Genomic DNA, 22,930 nt, shown 5'->3' on the forward strand with positions numbered 1-22,930 from the left:
ACTTCAAAAGCATGACACAGATTTCCACACATGATAAGGAAGTGCCAGATCATTTTAAGCCCGTTTCATATGTAGACTGAATGTCTCTGCTTTGATCTCCATGAGATCTTATTACCAAACTCAATTCACTTACTTTGCTGGCTCTTTCCTTTCGTACTTTAAATGTGTACATGTTTAAAAAAAAAAAAGAAAACAAACTAAAATGTGGCAGGAAAACAACTGCAATATGTCTTAAAGTAAAATACCAAAACGGTAAATACAAAGAGGAGATCTGGTCTTTGACTATAACAGGTAAGAGAGCGAGAGAGACAGACTGACCTTGTGCAGTGGTGCTCATAAGTTTATGAACCCATGCTAAAGTCAACTAAAAAGAGGAATACAAAAAAAAAAATCATCTTTTGGAAATTGATCTTAATGCCTTCATTTTAAAAAATTGGAAAAATCCAACCTTAAGGACACCAATTTTCTTTGTGAATGAATAATGTATCATAAATAAATAAATGTTATTCCCTAAAATACAGGGGGCATAAGTATACACCCCCCTATGTTAAAATACAGGGGCATAAGTATACACCCCCCTATGTTAAAATACAGGGGCATAAGTATACACACCCCTATGTTAAAATACAGGGGCATAAGTAATACACACACACCTATGTTAAAATACAGGGGCATAAGTATACACCCCCCTATGTTAAAATACAGGGGCATAAGTATACACACCCCTATGTTAAAATACAGGGGGCATAAGTATACACCCCCCTATGTTAAATACAGGGGCATAAGTATACACACCCTATGTTAAAATACAGGGGCATAAGTATACACACCCCCCTATGTTAAAATACAGGGGCATAAGTATACACACCCTATGTTAAATACAGGGGCATAAGTATACACCCCTATGTTAAATACAGGGGGCATAAGTATACACCCCCTACGTTAAAATACAGGGGCATAAGTATACACACCCCTATGTTAAAATACAGGGGCATAAGTATACACACCCCTATGTTAAAATACAGAGGCATAAGTATACACACCCCTATGTTAAAATACAGAGGCATAAGTATACACACCCCTATGTTAAAATACAGGGGCATAAGTATACACACCCCTATGTTAAAATACAGAGGCATAAGTATACACACCCCTATGTTAAAATACAGGGGGCATAAGTATACACCTCCTATGTTAAATTCCCATAGAAGCCGGCAGATTTTTATTTTTAAAGGCCAGTTATTTCATGGATCAGGATACTATGCACCATGATAAAGTTTATTAAAATAAATTAAAATATCAAACCAGCTATTAGGCTGAAACACTGAAATAACACCATGCCACTCTCTAGGTATGGTGAAGGGTGTGTGATGATGTAGGCCTATTTTGATTTTAATAATAAAAATCTGCCTGGCTCTATGGGAATTTAACATAGGGGTGTGTATACTTATGATATTTATATACAATATATTATTCATTCACAAAGAAAATTGATGTCCTTAAAGGTTGGATTTTCCCTAATATTTTTAATGAAGGCATTAAGATCAATTTCCAAAACGGGATTTTTCTATTCCTCTTTTTAGTCAACTTAAGCATTGGTTCCTAAACTTATGAGCACCACTGTAGTTTTGAATGCTCAAAAAGCAGCGTGATTTCATAAAGAAACACTCACCTCTCATGGGTGAATGGAGTCCATCTCTGATGATAGGCGACAGTTCTCCTGGACAAACAACAGAAGAAAAAAACAGACTCAGAACACACGCAAAAACATCCGTAATTATATTAATCCATTATGGTAATGTACAGTTTTGGCTTACATACGGGAGAGAGACAGGATGAATATTTCCATACAGATTTAGAAAAAAATAAAAAATAAATAACCCCTCTGTGTTGTGTTGCTTACATTTAGCGTATTATTTAAGCAGTTGCACATTTTGTTTTCCCATCCTGTATATATTTAAATATGTGTTATATTTTATTCTTATATTTTATTTCTATTATTATTATTATTATTCCATGTATACTGTATGTGTGTATATTTTTTACTAGTATCTCATTTATATTTATATTCTGTGTTGTGTGACTAATGTACGTGTGCTGCTGTAACACCGTAATTTCCCATTTTTTGGTATCAATAAATATCTGTCTATCTATCTATCTATCTATCTATCTATCTATCTATCTATCTATCTATCTATCTATCTATCTATCTATCCATCTATCTGTCTATCTATATCTATCTATCTAACCATCCATCTATCTGTCTATCTATCTATCTATCTAACCATCCATCTATCTATCTAACCATCCATCTATCTATCTATCTATCTATCTATCTATCTATCTATCTATCTATCTATCTATCTATCTATCTATCTATCTATCTATCTATCTAACTTTAGAGTAAAACCAGGCCTCAGATTAGAAGCATGTTAGTTTTACTCCCTGTGCAGCTGCTGTAGGATTTACCCTCCATACATTTTAACCCTTGTGTTGTCCTCAGGTCAAATTTGACCCGTTTTTTATTTTTTTTATTTTAATATGAGGAACTTGTGAGGAAAAAACGAGAAATTAATTGTTTTTGTAAAATGTAATTAAAAGGTTTTTTGGCTATGAATTTTTTTGGGAAAAAATGTCAGAATTTCCCAGCAATTTTGATCTACTAAACTGTGTGTGTGTGTGTGTGTGTGTGTGTGTGTGTGTGTGGTGTGTGTGTGTGTGTGTGTGTGTGTGCTCCCATATACAGTGAGTATCTATCTAGTACCATCACAGCTGTGGATGTTCAAGAACAGCCCAGTCCAGTTTGTCTGTTACCAGGTACACACAGTATGTATTCTGTCATCAATATTGTAGTTACATATGCCCAGTTTACCTTACCCGTGTAAGTGTATCATCACGGCTGTGGATATAAGTTCAAAAACCGTTCAGTGACCGCAACCCCACTGGGAATACTGGCCTGAGGTGTCTCTCCACAACACAGGATCACACCTGTTACACTAGCTGACCTATAAGGCTGTACATTGGTAAAGTGATGAAATAAATACATAAAAAGACCACAGCAACACAAAATAACTGGTATTAATGTTAAAAGGATTTTTAACGAGGACTTTGTGTTGCCATCAGCAGCCCATGATTGTCATGTTTACTTACAGTTTTTCTCCATTGGTTTGGCTCATTTCTTGAAACAGAAATTACATTCTCAAACAACATGGACAAACCTCCAAACTACTTGGCAATGTTCACAACAGAATGAATTTCTCATTAATTTCATCAAATTGCAAATGCCTAAGTACATGCCTAATGTCTCAGTACATCTTTGCAAATGATTAAGTACAGGTAGCCTACATTTAGCACAATTTCCAAGTGAATACATCTTGCTGATTGTTGATTCTCGGTCTAATGGTTGTTCACTCCAAAACTTGTCAGCATCATTTCATTGTATAAGCCATTACAGCACAATAGTCTGTTCAATTGTCAAAATGAGTCAAGAACATAATACCATGAATACCACTATGAATCCCTTGGAACATTTGATACATTTTTTTTTTCACAGCAATGACAGTCAGGTGAAACTAGAACTTTACTAACGAAGGAGGAGTTTCACACATCTCAGATGACCAATCAAACAGTATGTTTAGTTACATGACAGGTGCTGTCCATGACTGGGAATGCTCCCAAACATGTATAGAAAGATCTTGACAATGCAAGACCAGCACAATTTCTGAACATGGAGGCACCTGGCCAGGTAAATGAACAAGAGCAACTGCCTGCTCGAGTAGGAGGAGGTAGAGGAGGAAGAGGAGGAAGAGGAGGAGGAGGAGGAGGAGGAAGGGTGCGTGGTGGTGGAATAGGTCAGGAGGGGGAGGGTGAGGGCGCTGTAGGCTGTATATAATTTCATAGATTTTTTATTTGTGTGTTATATTACAGTGTTATGCTGTATACATTTTCTTTTTACTCTGATGTATAGAAGTTACTTTACAGTATGTGTGTGAATGATAATAAAATTCTGTATTACAGTATATAGTTTTGTGAAATCCATTTCTTTTTTCGTTTATACACAATTGTATTGTGTAAGCACAAAAAAACAGTACAGTAACCATTCGGAGCTTAGAATATAAGGTTATATCTCCACTTTTGGTCGACATTGAGTTTTTGACACAATCTGATCCATTAGGTGTTTATTACAGTAATGCCTGTGTGGTGTTATTTTTGTAAAAAAAAAAGATTACATGTAATAGATAAGGCTATAAATAGAAGATTATACTACATAACGGTTTTGTCAGCTGGGATGTAAAAACTTTGATGCTCAATATCTCAGAAGTACCCTAAACGGAGATAGAACCTTACAATTCTAAGCTCACGCATTGTCGGGTGTCACCATTGTTACTGAAGGACTGGGCTAAGACTGAAAGGGGATATGAGGGATATTTCCATGTCCTCGGCCATAGTGACAAAATATCTAAACATTCTGACTTGCAGTGCTTACATAATGCTAAAGGGACAAAGCATTTTGGGGGCACTGACTGGTTAAATGAGAAGGAAATTAGTTTGACACATGAGGAACTGTTTGGGAGAGGTATGAGCTTTTGCAGGTGAACCATGGTGTTGTGCCGAACCATCCACGTTATTTTGGCAAAAGCACCAAGAGTGTTGAGAACGTCCGGTCTGTTTCGAGAAATGAGCGAAGCAATTGAGAAGGATCTTTTGCCATTTTGGTGGCACTGACTCTTTATGTGAGAAATGAATTTAGTTTTGAAGCATGAGTGAACTGTTTTGGGAGAGATATGAGCTTTTGCAAGTGAGCTATAGTGTTGTGCTAAACTGTAAGAATGTTTTGCCAAATGATCTTAGAGTTTGAGAATGTAATTTCTGTTTCAAGAAATGAGCCAAACCAATGGAGAAAAACTGTAATGTCAGTCATCCCATTTTAAAGGAACACGCCACTGTTTGTTGAAATAGGGCTTATCACGGTCTCCCCTAGCTGTAAACAGGTGGGCCAACGCATTTTTTGTCACAGTGCATGCATGGTTTTAGTCATCTTGTCTAGTCTTAATCTGCATAGCTATATGTACTCGTGAATACGCAGGCCACAAGAAGTAATTAGGTTTTTGTTGTTTTTGGTTGGCTCACTTTTACTCACAACATGTTAACCGGCATCGTAGGATTCCATTCACTATGCTAAGCTAACTCGCGGCTGCGCTGCCGGTGTTGCATCGGACTAAAACAATGCATGCACTGGGACAAAAAATGCATTGGCCCACCTCTCTACAGCTAGGGGGAGACCGTGATAAGCCACTTTTCAACAAACGGTGCCGTGCTCCTTTAAGCACTAACATATGTTTCATTTTGAAATGCTTTAGGCTTCCCATGATTGACATCAAGTGTTGATGTTGGCTCAAGGATCACCTTCTTCCCGCTGTGGTGTCATGTTATGACAGCTATTTCAGTTACATTATACTTAAACTGACAAAAAATGTCAGAAAATAGTCCCGTCACATCATTTTCCAAAGCACAAGGTGACATCTTAAACTTGATTGTTGTATATGCCCTACCATGCCAATGACAAACCATCACAAAAGACACAAAACCCAAAGCTGGAACTAGGTGGTGTAGAAAAATGACTTTTTTGCTGTTTAATCTTCAGATGAGCGACTAATTACAACACATTTCAGGTTATAGGCTTTTATCAATGCCAGGAATATTGATTGATTTGAAACTGTCCTCCCCTAAAAAACACACACGTACGTTTTGTTCAAGCAGCAATTATGACACATCTTTACGCGTACAACTGCAGCCGTGGTAACTATGATGGGAGCAAAGCAGGAAGTAAGGTGTTGAAGTACAAGAGCGCCAAATTACGCATAAAGAGTCAGGTTGGGGAGGTCGACAGTCCAAACAAACACAGGACATTCACCCCAAACCGGGGTTTGTTTCCCGTTTGAAAATAAAAGGAAAGTGAATTAACATAACAAAAGTCCACAATTATAACCCAAACTAAAATCTTTTTAACTTAACTTTACTAGTTTTGGTGTCTGCACATAACCAAACTGCAACCTTTTATCAACGTTATCAATGTGACTGTGGTTTATATGAGGATGCAAAATGCTCCTGTTGGTCGTATATGGTAGAAATAAATGACCTATATGGTTTCGTATGGTTTGGCTGACTTCTTGATTTAGTTAGTGGAATGGCGGTGTACAACATTTCCTCCCCGTAGCGTGTTGGGCGAGTCACTAAATCACTCCAACTGTTCTGCGTGAGCCAAGGTGTGTGACCAACACACTCAGTACCTTGGATCAAACTATTAACTATTCACTTAAATGAAAGGGAAAGTGGAATATAAAGAACACAAGAGCTCAAGTTGTTTACTGCTGTTTCTCACATTGGTTGCTTCACTGGGAGGACGTCACCCAAGCAGTAGTCTCGCATTGCCAGGCCTTCCTCCACAGCTCTGCGGAGGAGGGTCTGGCTTCTGGGATGGGATAAAAACTGGGCTCTGGTTTATTGGCATTTCTTTAAACCAATCACAATCGTCTTGGGCAAACAGCCACGGGAAAGAACTTGGTTAGTCAGAATGTGAACGAAAAGTTGTTTCAGTCGTGCGACAGAAAACCCCGATTAGACAGATAGTGTAGCTAGCTGTCTGGATTTACCCTGCAGAGATCTGAGGACCAGTTAACCAAAGTCCTCAGAAATCCACTGGAGTTTAAAATACCAACTCAAAGAAAGTGGAAGGTAACGGACATCCGGCAAAAATGAAAGACATCCGGCTGAATTTCCGGCGGCAGTAAACTGACAGGAGTCCTCACTATTTACAAGATAATTTGCACCAGACCACACTCACTCACACACATACACACAGTTGTAAATACCGGCATGTAGTCGTAGGTGTTGTCCTGCGTGTGCTCTCCCTCCTCCTCCTCCTCGTATTTGTCCTCTTCAGCTTCGCTGTTCTGTCTGTGTCCCTCCTCGCCCTCCAGCTCTGAGCTCGACTCCTCCTCTTCCTGCCACACCTCGTTGCTCTTACACTCTGCCTTCCTCAGCTCTGCACCAACACACACAGACGGAATAACAACAATACGTTTAATCTGTAATGCACTTCATAGTGACGCAAATCCCTAAGTGCTCCGTGATAAAACAGGTGAGTGCTAAAACTAAAAACACATGGAGAGCATGAAAATGAAAAAATTAAATTAAACTTAAAAAATAAAAGACAGAAGCACAGAGACCCAGACGTTAGAAAAATGTGAAACGTTTTGAGTGGTTCTAATGAAAGGAGCTTCATTTGTTTCCCTCTCTTTTCTCCTTAATCGGGCAATTAAAAGAAGAGCCTGATATGAGGTTTTGATTAAGAGTTTAATCTGTTGCGTTTTTTTAAATTTGTGACTTGTGCAACAATGATTAAGAAACACATACTCACATACCAAATATGGTGGTTCTCAAGTTTTTCAATAATATACCCCCTTGAACGGTTTCTTAAGCCACGTACCCCCTAACCAGCAGGAATAATAATTATAAAAAGTCTATATAAAGAGGAACAATAGAGCAATTTCAGCAATAAATTGACTTAACAACAGCCAACATTTAAATGCTGTTGAAAAAAGGCGACAAAAACCTTTTTTTTAAACCGACATAACCTTGGAAAAAAACGGTAGGAAGAAGGAAGTAAGAATAGGTCAGAAATAGTAATAGGAAAATTGGAAGAAAAAAAAAACTTTGATAAAAGTCACAAAAAGTTAGAAGAAAAAAAGACAGTAGAAAAAAGTAAGGAAGAAAGGCAAGAATAGCTGAAAAAAGTCAAAAACTACAGCCTTGTAACCGAAAACATTAGCAAAAAATAATGTCACGTACCCCCTGCAGTCCTCCAAAGTACCCCTAGCCATTTGAGAAACACTGCTCTAATAAGCCTAGGTAAGGGTCCTGTGTGTGTGTGTGTGTGTGTGTGTGTGTGTGTGTGTGTGTGTGTGTGTGTGTGTGTGTGTGTGTGGTGTGTGTGTGGGTGTGCTGTGTGTGTGTGTGCGTGTGTGTGTGTTAACATCAGAACTGCCTTACATGCTCTGATTGGCTGTGTTGGCGTGTGTTTTGGTGGGTTGCAAGACATTTAAAGGACAGGTTGACTAAACTGTAAAACCCCCTGATAATTGATAATTGATAATTGATATTTAGCGACGGGCTTGATATCTATGAGTCAGCAGTCCAATTGTACACACTAAGAACATAATAAGCTAATTGAATTTTGCATATTGTTACAGATGAAATTACCCCACAATAGAAGATAATCAGTATTTTTTACCTACTTCAGGTAAATATATAATAATGCTTGATAACGCAGTTGACTGGAGTTCCATTTTGACGGCAGGTTCTCCCTCCTGGCGGTGCCGTGAGCCAGCTGGCAGCCACAGAAAGACCCGGAGTCTCCGCAGGAAAAAGTTCCTCCTCAAAAATTCCACAGTGAGCCAAAGAGCTTGATTAAGGCTCGGTCTGAGCAGCACTGCCGGCTGGAATATGCTGCTAAAAATATCACTTTGTATATGCATTTCCTGTTTGAGTCTTTTGTTGGCATGCAAGCTTAGCTTCTTATTAGTCATATCAAAATATTTTTATTTTTTAACTTAAAGAAAAAGGTTGTTATAGTAGTTGCATTTCATACTTGGAATTGACTTTTATCAAATGCCTGCTCATCAGCCTGGTTTTTACTGCAAATTCCAGATTAAAATAATGAACCCTAATGTTCTGTTCTGGAGACCCTGGAGGCCCATATGGTTTTATCTCCGTAATAATTCATGACTTCCTGATTTAATGATAAATCCTAATGTGATTTTAAACCAACGTTATGCTTCAGAAGTATCGCTTTGCTTTACTTTGCTCCTCTTAACTTTCCTTCTCTTCACTGATGTCGGATTCATCCACCAACCCTTTGTAGGCTGGCTCACGTCTGCCTTGGACCAGCTCTTATTTATGCTGCTATAGTTTTAGACTGCCGGGGGACTTCCTTTGACACACTGAGCTTCTCTCTCTTTTCATCTGTGTCCATTCATGTCCCAGTAATGCTTGTTACTAACTCAGCTCCGGGAAGCTCATTCTCTGGAGACCTTATGTTTTCTCGCCTCGCAGATTTTCTTAGAATGGGGTGGCACCTAAATCGTGTTTGCAGCTGCTGCTGTAGTCCTGCTCAACGCCCTGCTACAAGCCGCACTGCTACAATTATTATTTCTAGTCATAGTTCAATTATCCTTTGTTGTTACTAAGATTGACGCCATTTATCATATCAACTGCTATACTTAATGTGAATCATATTTCTGGACATCTGTGTTTCTGTGTCCCAACCGGCAGCGACAAGAGCCTGGGTATGCCGGAGGGTCCTGCCTGTACAAAATAAGTTTTTCCTCGCCGCTGTCACACCAAATGCTTTGCTGAGGGAGTGCGGTCTAGACCTACTGTAAAGAATCCTATTATGACTTAATATATAGCTTACTCTGTACACCCCTGTGGCTGTTTATTACTTCATATTAAGGTCTTTTATTTGTATGAATGTAAATGAAAAAAAAAAACTTGTAAAAAACAAACAAACAAAGCATGTAAATAATTGGTGTTAATGACAATTTCTACATCTGATATAATTTTGGCATATGTGTATTTAACAAGTATGTTTTTCCCTCGGATCAGGGAGGCTCCAAAATCATGGTAGCAGCTGTCGCCATGGTCCCGCTACACGTCCTGCGGTGCCCTGTTACGTCCTGCTACGCTCTGCGGTGCCCTGCTACATCCTGCTACGCTCTGCGGTGCCCTGTTACATCCTGCTACGCTCTGCGGTGCCCTGTTACATCCTGCTACGCTCTGCGGTGCCCTGTTACATCCTGCTACGCTCTGCGGTGCCCTGCTACGTCCTGCTACGCTCTGCGGTGCCCTGCTACATCCTGCTACGCTCTGCGGTGCCCTGTTACATCCTGCTACGCTCTGCGGTGCCCTGCTACGTCCTGCTACGCTCTGCGGTGCCCTGCTACATCCTGCTACGCTCTGCGGTGCCCTGCTACGTCCTGCTACGCTCTGCGGTGCCCTGCTACGTCCTGCTGGGCCTTGTAATGCCGCACAGCGTCCTGCTATGCCATGAACTACTACAAAGAACTGCTACAAACTACTATTTTTTCTATTTTTGTTATTTCCACTCTTCATTCTGACCCCAACCGGCCCGTCAGACACCGCCTACCAAGAGCCTGGGTCTTGGTCTGGGTCTGGGTCTGGGTCTGTCCCAGGTTTCTTCCTAAAAGGAAGTTTTTCCTCGCCACTGTCGCACTGTTGCTTGCTCTGGAGGAAACTACTAGACTTGTTGGGTCCTTGTAAATTCTGGAGTGTGGTCTAGACCTGCTCTATCTGTAAAGTGTCTTGAGATAACTCTTGTTATGAATTGATACTTTAAATAAAATTAACTTGAAATTTTTACATGACATACAAGTCCTGTTCAAAACCTATAAAAAACCAAACTACCTAAACATCTAAAATGATGCAGTGTATTTGTGGAAGGTTGGATGTGCGTTATGGGTGTGTGTTACCAATCTTACTAATTTCCTTGCTGCCATCTGGGAAACACTACCAAAAATCTCTTCCTCTCCTTCCCACAGCCGGTCCCACAGATGAGCAGATCACTCACATGTTATCACAGGCACGTTATATGCAGATGTGTATTGCCTTAAGTGTGCATGCAAGATGCATTTTGTATACTAGATATTCTGTTTTGACAGTTCTATTGTATTTAGTAGTAGAGTAAGTTTGGATGTGTAGTGTTTCAAACTCTATTTGGTTGTATTGGCGTCCTTGCGGTTCCTGGGCAGATTGTTGTGGTTTGAGGTTTTCGTTTGGGGTTATTTTCCCATTTGGCCTTCCCTGTGTTCTTTGTCTCGGTTTTCTCCCCAGTCTGGTGTTGTTGGTCCTGTCTTGTGTTCCCCCGTGTCTGTTTCCTGTTTTGTTTCGGTAGTATGGTTTCCTGTCTTGTCTAGTCTTGTCTAGCTTTACTTGTGCCTGTCTGAATGTCCAGCCCCGCCCTAATGTGATTCACCTGATGTCTCACCTGTTCCCTGTTATCTCGTCCCCCCCATGTATTTAACCCCTGTGTTCCCTCTGCCTCTTGTTAGATCCTTGTGTCTTGTGAAGACGTCCGTGTCTGCGTACCAGCCGTTCTGCCTATATTCCCTGTATTGTTTACCTGTTTTTTGACCTTTGTCTTCCCCTGGACCTGTTTTTTCTGGGACTGCTTGCCTTTTTTTTGTGTTTTGGATTCCCCTGGCTTTTGGACCTTGCCTGTCCCCTGTGTGTTCCTGGACTGTGTCTAAAAACCCGTTTGTACATGCCCTTGCCTGCTTCCTGGTTCTCTGCGTTTGGGTCCTTCACCTTGCCGTACCATAACACAGATGACAATGAACTTAAATAAAATACAAAAGTTTGTAGCTTATTAAATAAAATGTGTTATTTTTTTTTGGTGAAATGTATTTATATTTTGCCTCAGAAATCTGTCATTTTTTCCCTCAGTCTCTCCTGGTAAAGAAAAGAGGAGCTCGACCTAACTGCCATGACAGTACTTTTGAGGTTTGGAGCTGCGATAAGGTGAACACGGGGATATCAGGGCTTTTGATCCAAGTATTGGCGAAATGTAATTGGTTCATCATTCTTCCTTCAATTCGCTTGAAAAAAAAGCAGTCTTTGTTCAAACATCTTTGTCACATGGTTCTCTTTTTTTTTTTAAGATTCCTTTTTGTGGGGCTCTTTTGGCCTGAATTTCATCGGACAGCTGAAGACAGGAAGGGGGAGGGGAGGGGGATGAAATGCAGCAAAGGGCGGCGGGTCGGACTCGAACACGGGCCCCTGAGTTAAGGTCAGCGCCTTGGTAAATGGTCACATGGTTTTCTAAATGCTTTCTGAGGCTGTTCTGTCAAATTAGGGTATTTAAATGGACACTGGCATGTCATATGTAGATGTATGTATCAGTAGAAGTGTGCATAATGCATATTGTGTACTATATTTTGTGTTTTGACAGTTTTTCATATACTATATATATATATATTAATTTGTTCAAATATTTGTTCTTGTGTTTTATTCCTATTATTTAATGTGTATTGTATGTATGTACTGTATATTCTGTTTTAGTATTTCATTTATATTCTGTGCTGTGTGACTGATTTTGCTGCTGTAATACCATCATTTCCCATTATATTGGGATCAATAAATATCTATCTATGTATCTATCTTTTATATTTTGTAGTGGAGTAAGTTTGTATTTGTAGTGTTTCAAACTCTATTTCATTGTATTGGCTTCCTTGTGGTTCCTAGGCAGATGACTATAAACGATTACAGCATTTAAATTAATTATTCCCCGCTACAGAAAAAATACAAACTTTTTTTTGTGCAAAACTCTGATTTAGTTTAAGTAAAGAAAGGTGCACCTGAGCTAAGCTGAGAAAGATTTGTAACTTTTCCAACAGAAATAAACAAATATATCCTCCACATATTTTTTAGATAAAAAAAAAATCTGATGTAGGTTTCTTTTTCTCTCATCACTACCTTGGCATACTTTTCCTCGCACACGATTTGTTTCTTTGGCATTTTTCCCTTGGAAGAATGTCTTTGTTTCAGCAGGTGTTCATAGGTCGGGCCTGTTTTATAATGTGTAAAAAAAAAACTGTTTCCACTGAATGGAACATACAGGATGTTTTTAGAAGACATCACAGGAAGTGACATCAGTGAGAAAAAGACGTATCTCTTGTTCTTTCCTGTTCGTTTACCTTGATCTGACAAATCAATTTTTTTCTCAAGGACTCTGAAAAGCACACGTGGCTCCCAGAGAGCTTCTGATGAGGACCTCGACCAACTGTTGAAACCTGGCTTTAAATCGGACTAAAAAAGCAACAACATAGGTCACGGGAAACATCTTAGATACATTAAATGGTTTACACTTGGAAATCCATCAGGACTGCGTAGGTGTCCTTTGATCAGATGAGATTGACAGCAGACACCCCGCCCACAACACTGTCATCAGATACTGATTCAAACATTGTCAAAGCCTACATTCCTCACATATACATTCATATATGCACATACATAGTATGTGTGTGTGTGTGTGCGTGTATGTGTTTGTGTGTCACACACCTGTGGCAGTGATGTGTGCGTCGTCTGTGATCTGCTCCAGTCTGCCCAGCAATGCTTCAATGTTGACTTTGATCTGAGTCAACTCTGACTTGATCGCCTGAAGCTCTGCACCTTTCACTGCTGGAAGTGAAACATGGACAGAAACGTGTTGTGAGACAGACACAGACGTCCATTATGATTAATAAGTCTTCAGAGAGCAATCCTGACCTTTGCATTTCTTACAAGTGTCGAATTGTTTTGAGATGATGATACATTGATGGACATTTTTATTGGACCCAGGCAGGATCCTGAGGAGATTGACTTGAGTTTACATTTTGATGTTTAATGTATACAGATGGAAACATTTCAGGACTCATCTGGGAACCATGAGTATGAATACCAGATTTCCTGATAGTGCGGCCAACACATATTGAGATACCCTGCTGTGGTTCAAAGTGACATTTTAACACCATTTTAGCACATTTGACCTGAAAATGTTAGACAACTTAAAGCTGGCCTATGGTTCTACCCAGATCCTTCGCCGTAGTCCTTGTATGTGGCCTACGCCATACTGAGGATGTACACTTGTGCGCTGGTGTCTGCGTTGTTAGCCTATCTCTTTTAGAGAATAGCTGAGGCAGTATGTCAGGTTCATAACACTTTAACTTACTAAATAAACACGGTCAAGCAAGAAAAGAGACTCAGACGGCAAATTAGCAGTTTGATAGACAATTGCAAGAGGGAAGGTCACGCGAAGAGCCTCCTATCTGCAGCAAGGCTCTGGTGGAACTTCAGCGATTTCTCTGCAGCTCTGTCTCTTTATTCACAATTGTTGAAACAAGGACATCTGTTATTTGGGCTATGCCTACGTTGAGAAAAACCAGGGCAAAGTGCAGGTCGCTAGGGCGAAGTGTACTCTGAGTGACCTCCAAAGCTAAGATATTTACTGCTTGTGATATACAACAGTGAGACATTTATGACCTCTTGTAAGAAACAGCAGCAACACAGAAAAAGAGGGAGAGCAAAGAGAAACACAGTATTGTTAAATGTGCATATAATATTATAAAATATAATAAGCATGTAAGACTATATGACAAGCAAGATATGAATATATATAATAAGCATGAAAGTTATAATATTTTAAGACACTACTACAGAGAAATATGAAATAAAAGACTTATAAAAATAAATTTCTCTGTCACAGTATGTGCGTGCAGTGTTGGGAGTAACACAATTACAGTTATGTAATGTATTTGCCGTATTATAAGCGCATTACTAAATCAATTTCTATTTTTTAAAGATGATTTTTTGGGCATTTTATTTGACAGGAGAGCTGAAGATATGAAAGGGGAGAGGAGTAAACCTCTATAATGTGCCAACTGAGCTATATGAGCACCCTACTAAATCAGTTTCAGTAATATTATACTCTTTACAATCTCAGTAATGCGAGTTACGACGCATTTTAACGCAGCATTTAGTGTTGTTTTGTCTTTTTAAGAATTCATCAACAGTGCATAACATTTCTGTGTGAGTGTTATTTCCTGCTGCTGTATTCCATGGGTGAGGTGACTGCACATACATTTGCGAGATGGACATAAGTTTCTGGAGTTATTACGCTGCGTTAAAGCGAGCCGTCTCGTCACTGTTCCCGCGGTGACCAGACAAGGTACGGACAACATCTGTGTCCCAACATCTGTCCCGTGTCAGTGTGTCTGAGCTGCTGCTGTGTGATTCTACCAGAAAGGTACATTTCCACTTCTAAAAATCTTTGATGGAACAAATATATATATTTTTTTTTATCTGAACATTAAGCCATATGAAGGACATGTTCAACTATGAGAAATGCATACTGTATTGTGCCATCTCAGCCTGTTTTGTGCCTGAAATAAAAGACATTTTTATCAGCATTTCACACCCTAAAATGTCAATTTCTAAATTTCAGAAAGGTTTTCTATTGACTTTCTTTGATCCAAATAGCCTTTCCTTATCGATCACATGTCCCTTATTATATCCGACATGGTTTTCTAACTCCTATAAGAAATATAAATGACTTTCTGGTTAATTGTACTGGATGATAAGCACACAATAACAGCCAGCTACTCATAAGATTGTAAAAAATCTTACTTTACATCCCAGATTTTTACAAATATGCAATAGTGGATATGTATCCCCACCTTCATGTACACATTTAAAGAGATTCACTCATGAATAATTTCTTAAATACTCCAATATAATAATGTCATAATGTGATGTGTGACAAGACAGACTTTATGGATTTTGTTGATGTTTTGTATTTTTTTAATCTTTTGGTAAGTATTTGGAAATGTTATTATTTTAGTGTTAGTGTTTGGAGACTAACATGACCATGTTCAGCCAATATAATATAATATAATATGATAAGAACCTAATTTATTAAAATATGACCAACTACTGATAGTTACAACATCTTTTTAAATTTAATTATTAATCTAGTCCGGACATATTTTAATTTAAAAAGACTGTTCAATATAAAAACTTGTTTTAAACACATATTACATGCAATTAATGTAATAAAAAGAAAGAGTATCATTGTCACGTCCTCTGAGTCATAATAACCTTAAAGGCGTATTACGCACTTTTTGTCGTTTCTTATGAAACGTGACAGGGCTGATGAACATGGCGACAGATGTAAAATACAATTTATTTGTAGAATTTACGTAGCATTTAATGTTTTTAATCAATTAATGTGAATGATAACAACTTTTAATTAAGGTTTTTTTTCCAAAATAACAGTTTCCAGAATAACAAAAATATGGATGAGGTAGTTAAAATGTGGCTACGGACAGATCCTTTTTCAGGATTTGTAATTTTCAAAAGTTTTTTTTTTTAATGAAGAATAAAACATCCAAGGACCTATAAATAATAAATTACATATCTCTTTAAAGCGCAACTCACATAAAATCCCCCATTTAGTAATTTTTCGTTATGGATTATACACGTTTTATTTACTGTAACAACTCCAGGACAGATAATGTACGTTTCTGGTAGAATGTCCCTACATGTCGGGATTTAATGTAAAGACTTGCTGCACGTAATATTATTGCATTTTATCAGCCTGTAGTGGAATAAGGCGTGTATTCCACTGAGACCATTTACTGTTCAATATGTCACAGTTTTACAAACAAGAAAGTGAGCAGACGGACATGTTTTGCATGTCTCACGCGTCTCACGTTCATCTCATTGACAGATAGGCTAGCAAGAGTACACAACAGACAACTTCTGTGTAGGCTACTTCAAAATAAAAGCACTTCCCGTGACGGTTGGCAGAAAAACCAAATTACTGTTATATAAATAACGTTGTGTACTGTACCTTTTCACATATCAGCTGCAAACCAAGTAGGCTTACTGTAAATAATGTAAATAGTTTTAATCACACTAAAATTGACCATTTCCTTTAGACTGTTTTAAACTAAACAAGATGAATTTCTTATTCAAGTGCTTTAAAAAAAAACATTTTACAACAATGCCGTACCTCAGTAGAAGTATAAGGTACCTTTAATTGAGTATCTTCATTCTCCTACTTGCCTATTGTGCATTTACTTATCTATTTTCATAGCTGTAGTTACTTTGCATATTCATATTAATTATACAAATTATTATGAATAATCTATGGTTTATTAAAGTGGTTAAAAAATAGACTTTATTGATCCGGTGGTGAAATTCACAAACAAGCTGCCAAGTCAAACTTCCGCTGTTTTTTTGTTAAAAGTAACTCAAAAGTAATGCAAAAGTAGAGTAAACATTACAAATCAGAGACAGTAATATTGTAATAAAACTAATTACTCTCAAATGACAGAAACTAGTAATCTGTAGTGTAGGACATTTGGAAGTAACTTGCCCAAGACTGTGTGTGTGTGTGTGTGTGTGTGTGTGGGGGGGGTGGGGGGGGGGGGGGGGGGGGGGGGGGGGAGTTAAACAAAGTGTCTTTTGATCATGGTGTTTACGGAGAAGGAGAACATGAGCCGTTTTTTTACAGATTTAAAAAACAAAAGGGTTGGATTTTTACCTATGTGAGACATTTTATTTATTTGTAAAAATCAATTCATGTTACGTTGTTTTATTTGTTTCTCAAGCAATCTTGAAGTGATAACAAAAAAGAAAAGAAAACAAAGATGTCTGTGGTGAACAGCTGGGAAAAAAAGCAGAGCGAAGCGTGGGGATTAGGGGAGGACAGACCAGGTGATGGGTCCATTAGTGGTGGGGAACAACCGGAGCCATGCAACACATCTGGTGGTTGTTTTTCTTTCACTAGAAAGTCGTAATCACTTCCTTATTTCACCAACTGTCTCCGTGTGTGTGTGTGTGTGTGTCTGTGTGTGTCTGTGTGTGTGTGTGTGTGTGTGTTGCTCAATACACATTCACTTTTCTGTCCTCCCTCTCATTTGTCTCATCCCCCTCTTCTTCATTAAGACCCGAGCTCTGACAGCAGCGAAGGCCCTATTGTAAACTGAAGGAATTATTATTTCTTTCTTTCGGCAATTGCCTTTTTGAGGGGCTTAACGTACTCCAAAACTCCCCAAAATTGGCGATCCCATCAGGTCTGGTGAATATTTACGTATTTTAAGGGTTTCGGGAATAGGCGCACAAAAATGGCTCGCTAGCGCCCCGTGCAATGTTAAAAGAATTGAGCCTCTGCAGTACGTTTAACGTAGACTAACGACACGTGGTACACATACAGTATGTAGCATGTCGAGACGTAGAAAAAATATCATTGGAGCAATACCCTAAACCTAACAGGAAGTCTGGCATCTTGAATTAAAAGTTCAAATTATTTTTGCCATTTCCACGTCATCGTTTAACAAACTCCTCCTAGAGAGATCCATCAAAACAGGAAGTGGGTGTAACTTGAGTGTACATTCTCCAATTGGCTCTAAAACCTTAAAAAAATTCATAAGAATCTAACCCTGATGACATATAAAGGCCGATATTGGTCATGACGCCCCCTAGTGGCAACAGGAAGTAGACCTAAAAGTCAAGGCGCTTTACTTTATTGAACTCTTCCTAGAGATTTCATTTGATAGACTTCAAATATGGTCCGTACCATTTCAACACCTTAAAGATGAAAAGTTGTTAAAAAAAAAAAAATCATCAAACGGTGTGGGCGTGGCGTGGCGGCCATTTTGAAGGTTTAGCAATGAACGAGAATTGGCTGTAACTATAATGTACATTGTCATATCTGCTTGAAATTTCTCACAATCAACACGAGTCCAGGCCTGAGGACATCTACAGGACAATGTTGACTTTTGGTTATAACCCCCCCCATCACTTTTTTCTTTTTCTCCACCCACCTACTCCTTCTTTCTTTACTTTCCCTCTACCTTGTTCCTGTATAGGTCCTGTCATCTTACATTTCTCATTCATCTGTCCTTTCCCGTCTTTCTGTCATCCCATCATTTTTACTTCTCCTTTCTTTTTGTTCTTTTCCTTCTTTCTTTCTTTCTTTCTTTCCCATCTGTCATTTATTGGCATTTAACTGGCATTTATACGCAGACACACACACACACACAGAAAGAAACACACACACAGAAAAATACACACAGACAGACAGAGACACACACACACACACACACAGTGTTCTTAAGAAGTTTGATCTTTTAAAACTCCTCCCGCTCCGGTTTCAAATTCTGACATTTTGTCCAATACAGTAAAATCCATCCATCTTCGACCGCTTATCCGGTATCGGGTCGCGGGGGCAGCAGCTCCAGTAGGGGACCCCAGACTTCCCTTTCCCGAGCCACATCAACCAGCTCCGACTGGGGGATCCCGAGGCGTTCCCAGGCCAGGTTGGAGATATAATCTCTCCACCTAGTCCTGGGTCTTCCCCGAGGCCTCCTCCCAGCTGGACGTGCCTGGAACACCTCCCTAGGGACCCCCCCAAGAGGCATCCTTACCAGATGCCCGAACCACCTCAACTGGCTATACAATTTACTGTAGGCAATACAGTAAAATGAAAACCCTTATCCTAGTTATGTGGGTGGCAGTTTTAGCCTCCAAGTTCAGACCAAAGGAGGCGTGGTTGCTCTGGTTGCCCCTTGGCAAGACATGTGTTTACAAACAAACACTACAAAAAAAGCAGAGTTCGGTGTAAGTTTCGAGCTCAGCTTGCTTAAAAGAACTTTGACAACAGATGAGCGAACAAAGTCCAGACATTAATCGTTCTGCCATTTGCTCAATTGCTCTATCCTCAAGGCTGTCAGTGATCATTTAAACAGGAGCACATAATACTCCTGGAGACTCATGTGGAATGTTTTAGAAAAGAATCAAAGGCACAGTATGAATCGTAGAAGTAATAGTGCACATGTCCTAAATTTGAATTAAGTTTTTACGTGGAAGAATATGGAACTAGTTAAGTGCTAAAAACATGTGACATAGTAATACAAATAATAATAAAGATTTTGGTTGTCTAAACATAGCTAGTTCCGTTTCACAACGTTTGCTTTGAAAACTGCACCCGTTCGGTTAAATATTAGGGTCACATGATCAAACCGCCATCGTGTGGCAGTAAATTGATTGGTGGTATGTGACACTTTGGGAATCTTTGGAAATCAACGTATAACGCCGTTTAAGGAAGTGTTGGTTGCTGAGAGACTTGCAAGAGCAAATTCATGAAGACACCTGGGGGACACCAGTAGAGCAAATATGGTTAGTTTTTATTTATTTTTTTATTTAACATTTATTGATACAGGTAATCTCACTGAGACACAGCAGTCTCAATGAGATTACCATGGTCTCATGTAAGATTACCATGGTCTCATTCTCAGGAGAGACCTGTTAAGGACAATCCATTAGTTACAGACGGACAAACAGATTACAACAGTATACACAGTATGTACTATATACAATATTTAAATAAATGTGCCAAGTAGACTTTTAACATTAATGTACTAAAAACAAGATCAAGATTGCAAAGACGTTTTTTTTCCAGTACTTTTAAAATGAGTTTATTCCCCTAGTGGGATCAAGTTGGACAGTTTTAGATCCTGGTGCTGTGTAAGGTGGGGCCAACGCTGAACACTATGTCACAAAGCTGAATTGTTTGATTTGGACTGTGTAACAATAGTGGGAACTTTGCCATTCATGTCGTCGCTTTTCGTACTGCATCATCTTGCAGCGTCATGGTTGCTATGGTTCCCGGCTAAAGGGGGATTTTTTGCCTCGGTATCTGATGCTGAGAGCCACTGACCACGCGTCAGTATTTGACGAGTTGGGAGTGAGAAGGTATTGCAGTAGTAATGTTTCATGGTGTAGCAATTTGCCGTTTTCTCTCATGATGTTGTAAATCATTCCGTTAGGCGGGAAGTGGGGGTGCTGGGGGTGCTGCAGCACCTCCAAGTGGCAAAGCTTTGATACTGCGATGACAATAATAATGGCTCACAAATATCTCTGGTTGTTTCTGTTCCACAACATTTTGTGTGTCATGTTTGGGGTGAAGAGAGGGATAATATTGGTCATTTTAAAACAACAAGCCTCCCACACTGTGGCAGCTTTGGCTGCCATACGGTGGTAGAGCGGTTGCCAGCCAATCAGAAGGTTGGTGGTTTGATCCCTGGCCCTGCAGTCCCATGTGGAAGTGTCCTTGGGCAAGACATTGAACCTGGAGATGCCCCCCCATGATGCATCGGAGTGTAAATGTGTGTGAATGTTTATCTGATGAGCAGGTGTAAAAGTACTATGTAAAAGTGTGTGTGAGTAGTAGTTAAGACTAAACGCTGTATAGTCCATTTACATCTACTGTGCATCCAAAAACCAGAGGGCTCTACTATGAGTTGGAAAAGCTGATCCACTTGTGCCTCTGTTTACCCGGCTCCATAGCCCTATCACTCAGAGTAGACTTTCACACATTGCACTGCTTCACGTCCACAAAGACATTTCGGATGATCTGATATTCAGGGTCTCATTACAGAGTTTATCATCCAAACTCCAGAGCGCAAATCTATATTTGGTGTACCGAAATCATTATGCATTAGACACACAGTGTCTTACGTCTCTGCATCTTTTTTTTCTGCAGCTGTGCAGGCCCAGATGGTTGCCTTTATTTAGCCTAGTGTGCTTGTGATTACAGTATGCCTATCATAAAGAATAGTCTGTAACTGTTTAGAATTTGTCACATACTATTGGAAAAGGACTTTGCATACTGTTACTTTGTGGTACTTGGGACTTTTTTTGGCCGTTGTGCGGTTTATGACCACTTAATCTACTTGTGGTTGTTTTAAAATAAACATACTGTACATTGTCCTCTAGAAAACTGGTGCTTTGAGCTCCTTGTATTAACAGACAATTTGATGCTAATAATATATCCTTTACATTAGTTGCACTAGATAAATCATTTAGTTTTATACATTCACACAGATTTAGATAGGCCTACTTATTTCATTGCTGGTTTTTGGAGTTTGCTGTGCAGGCCATTTTGGGATGGGCTTAACGTGGTTTAATGTACCTAAACAACGATCACTGATTACCAAATTTCTCTCTCATATTGCTTCTCATAACCACTGAAAACTGTCAAAAAATCTAACCCAAAGTCCGATTATTATGGACGTTATCTGATATTAGGCGTTTCTGCTTTATTAGAGTGTGTTGTAAGGAAAAACCCTAAAGTGGTTGAATGTACCTAAACAACGATCAATGCTCACCAAATTTCTCTGTCTTGTTGCTCCTCATAACCAATGAAAACTGTCAAAAAGTTGGTGATCACTGATCGTTGTGTGGGTACATTAAACCACGTTATGCTTTTTTACGTTAAGACTTATTAAGGCCATGAGAACCGTGGAGAATCAACCCACAGCCGCTCCGCTGCCCGGCTGAAAATGTGAAGCAGAAACGCTTAACGTCAGATAACCTCCATAATAATTTAGATTTTTTGACAGTTTTCAGTGGTTAAGAGAAGCAATATAAGAGAGAAATGTGGTAATCATTAATCATTGTTTAGGTACATTAAACCACATTAAGCCTTTTTCCTCGCCATAGGCGCAAATGAAGAAGAAATCATTGATGTCAGATAACTTCTATAATCGTTGGATTTTGGTTTAGTTTTTCTGACAGGCTTAAGTGTTCAAGACAAGATCTGGCCGTGAGAAATTTGGTGATCATTGATCGTTGTTAAGTTACATTAAACCACAATAAGCTTTTTCCTTACAATAGGCTCTAATGAAGCAGAAACGCTTGATGTCAGATAACGTCCATAATAATAGGACTTTGGGTGTGATTTTTTAGGAGTTTTCAGTGGTTATGAGAAGCAAAATGAGAGGGAAGTTTGGTGATCACTGATTGTTGTTCAGGTACATTAAACCATGTTAAGCTTTTTTACGTTTTGCGTTTTAGAATGTCTTGTTTGAACACCTGCAGCTCAGCCGTATTTCATGGAGGGGAGGGGCGAGGGAGTGGTCTGCAGAATACAGAACCTGTGTAACATAGTATTTTTAGACTCTATGTGGACCCCCCCCCCACCCCCCAAACACACACACACACACACACACACACACACACACACACACACACACACACACACACTAGCACCCCCTGCCGAAAATGACTTCCCACGCCTCTGGTGACACATCTTGATTTCAAATATGCATATTGTTTTTTTATCTTCAGACAACTAAAATTACATTCACACAATTACCAAAAACACTGATCACACTGTTTTTGTGAGGGTAAGCAGCACAGACCAAAAAAAGGGAGTGGTGAAGAAAGCGTTCTGTTGGGATATTGCTTTTCGAGTTGCATGTTTGATGAGTACACAGAAAGACACTCAGATGAGTGACATGAAAACTGC

At 39.2% G+C, this 22,930-nt stretch overlaps 1 protein-coding gene and 1 long non-coding RNA gene across 5 annotated transcripts in view; one reads left to right on the top strand and one right to left on the bottom strand.

The window, feature by feature from the left end:
- raly (RALY heterogeneous nuclear ribonucleoprotein) overlaps positions 1-22,930 on the bottom strand; it is a 158,570-nt gene that overhangs the window by 15,488 nt on the left and 120,152 nt on the right. For 3 of the 4 annotated variants that reach the window (XM_032513768.1, XM_032513772.1, XM_032513770.1), the window contains 3 exons: positions 13,138-13,257; positions 6,873-7,045; positions 1,673-1,720 (listed from right to left, as the gene is read on the bottom strand). In XM_032513768.1, coding sequence (XP_032369659.1) covers positions 1,676-1,720; positions 6,873-7,045; positions 13,138-13,257 — 338 coding nt within the window. In that variant the 3' untranslated portion in view covers positions 1,673-1,675. The remainder of the gene's footprint in view (positions 1-1,672; positions 1,721-6,872; positions 7,046-13,137; positions 13,258-22,930) is intronic. The other variant, XM_032513769.1, reaches the window with a different exon arrangement.
- Positions 1-22,930, top strand: part of LOC116688002 (uncharacterized) — a 40,250-nt gene that overhangs the window by 14,269 nt on the left and 3,051 nt on the right. Inside the window, exons 3-4 of the long non-coding RNA XR_004331677.1 lie at positions 6,574-6,787; positions 16,210-16,215. This is a non-coding gene — a long non-coding RNA (uncharacterized LOC116688002). The remainder of the gene's footprint in view (positions 1-6,573; positions 6,788-16,209; positions 16,216-22,930) is intronic.

The sequence above is a fragment of the Etheostoma spectabile genome, chromosome 4, assembly GCF_008692095.1.
Source record: "Etheostoma spectabile isolate EspeVRDwgs_2016 chromosome 4, UIUC_Espe_1.0, whole genome shotgun sequence".
NCBI lineage: Eukaryota > Metazoa > Chordata > Actinopteri > Perciformes > Percidae > Etheostoma > Etheostoma spectabile.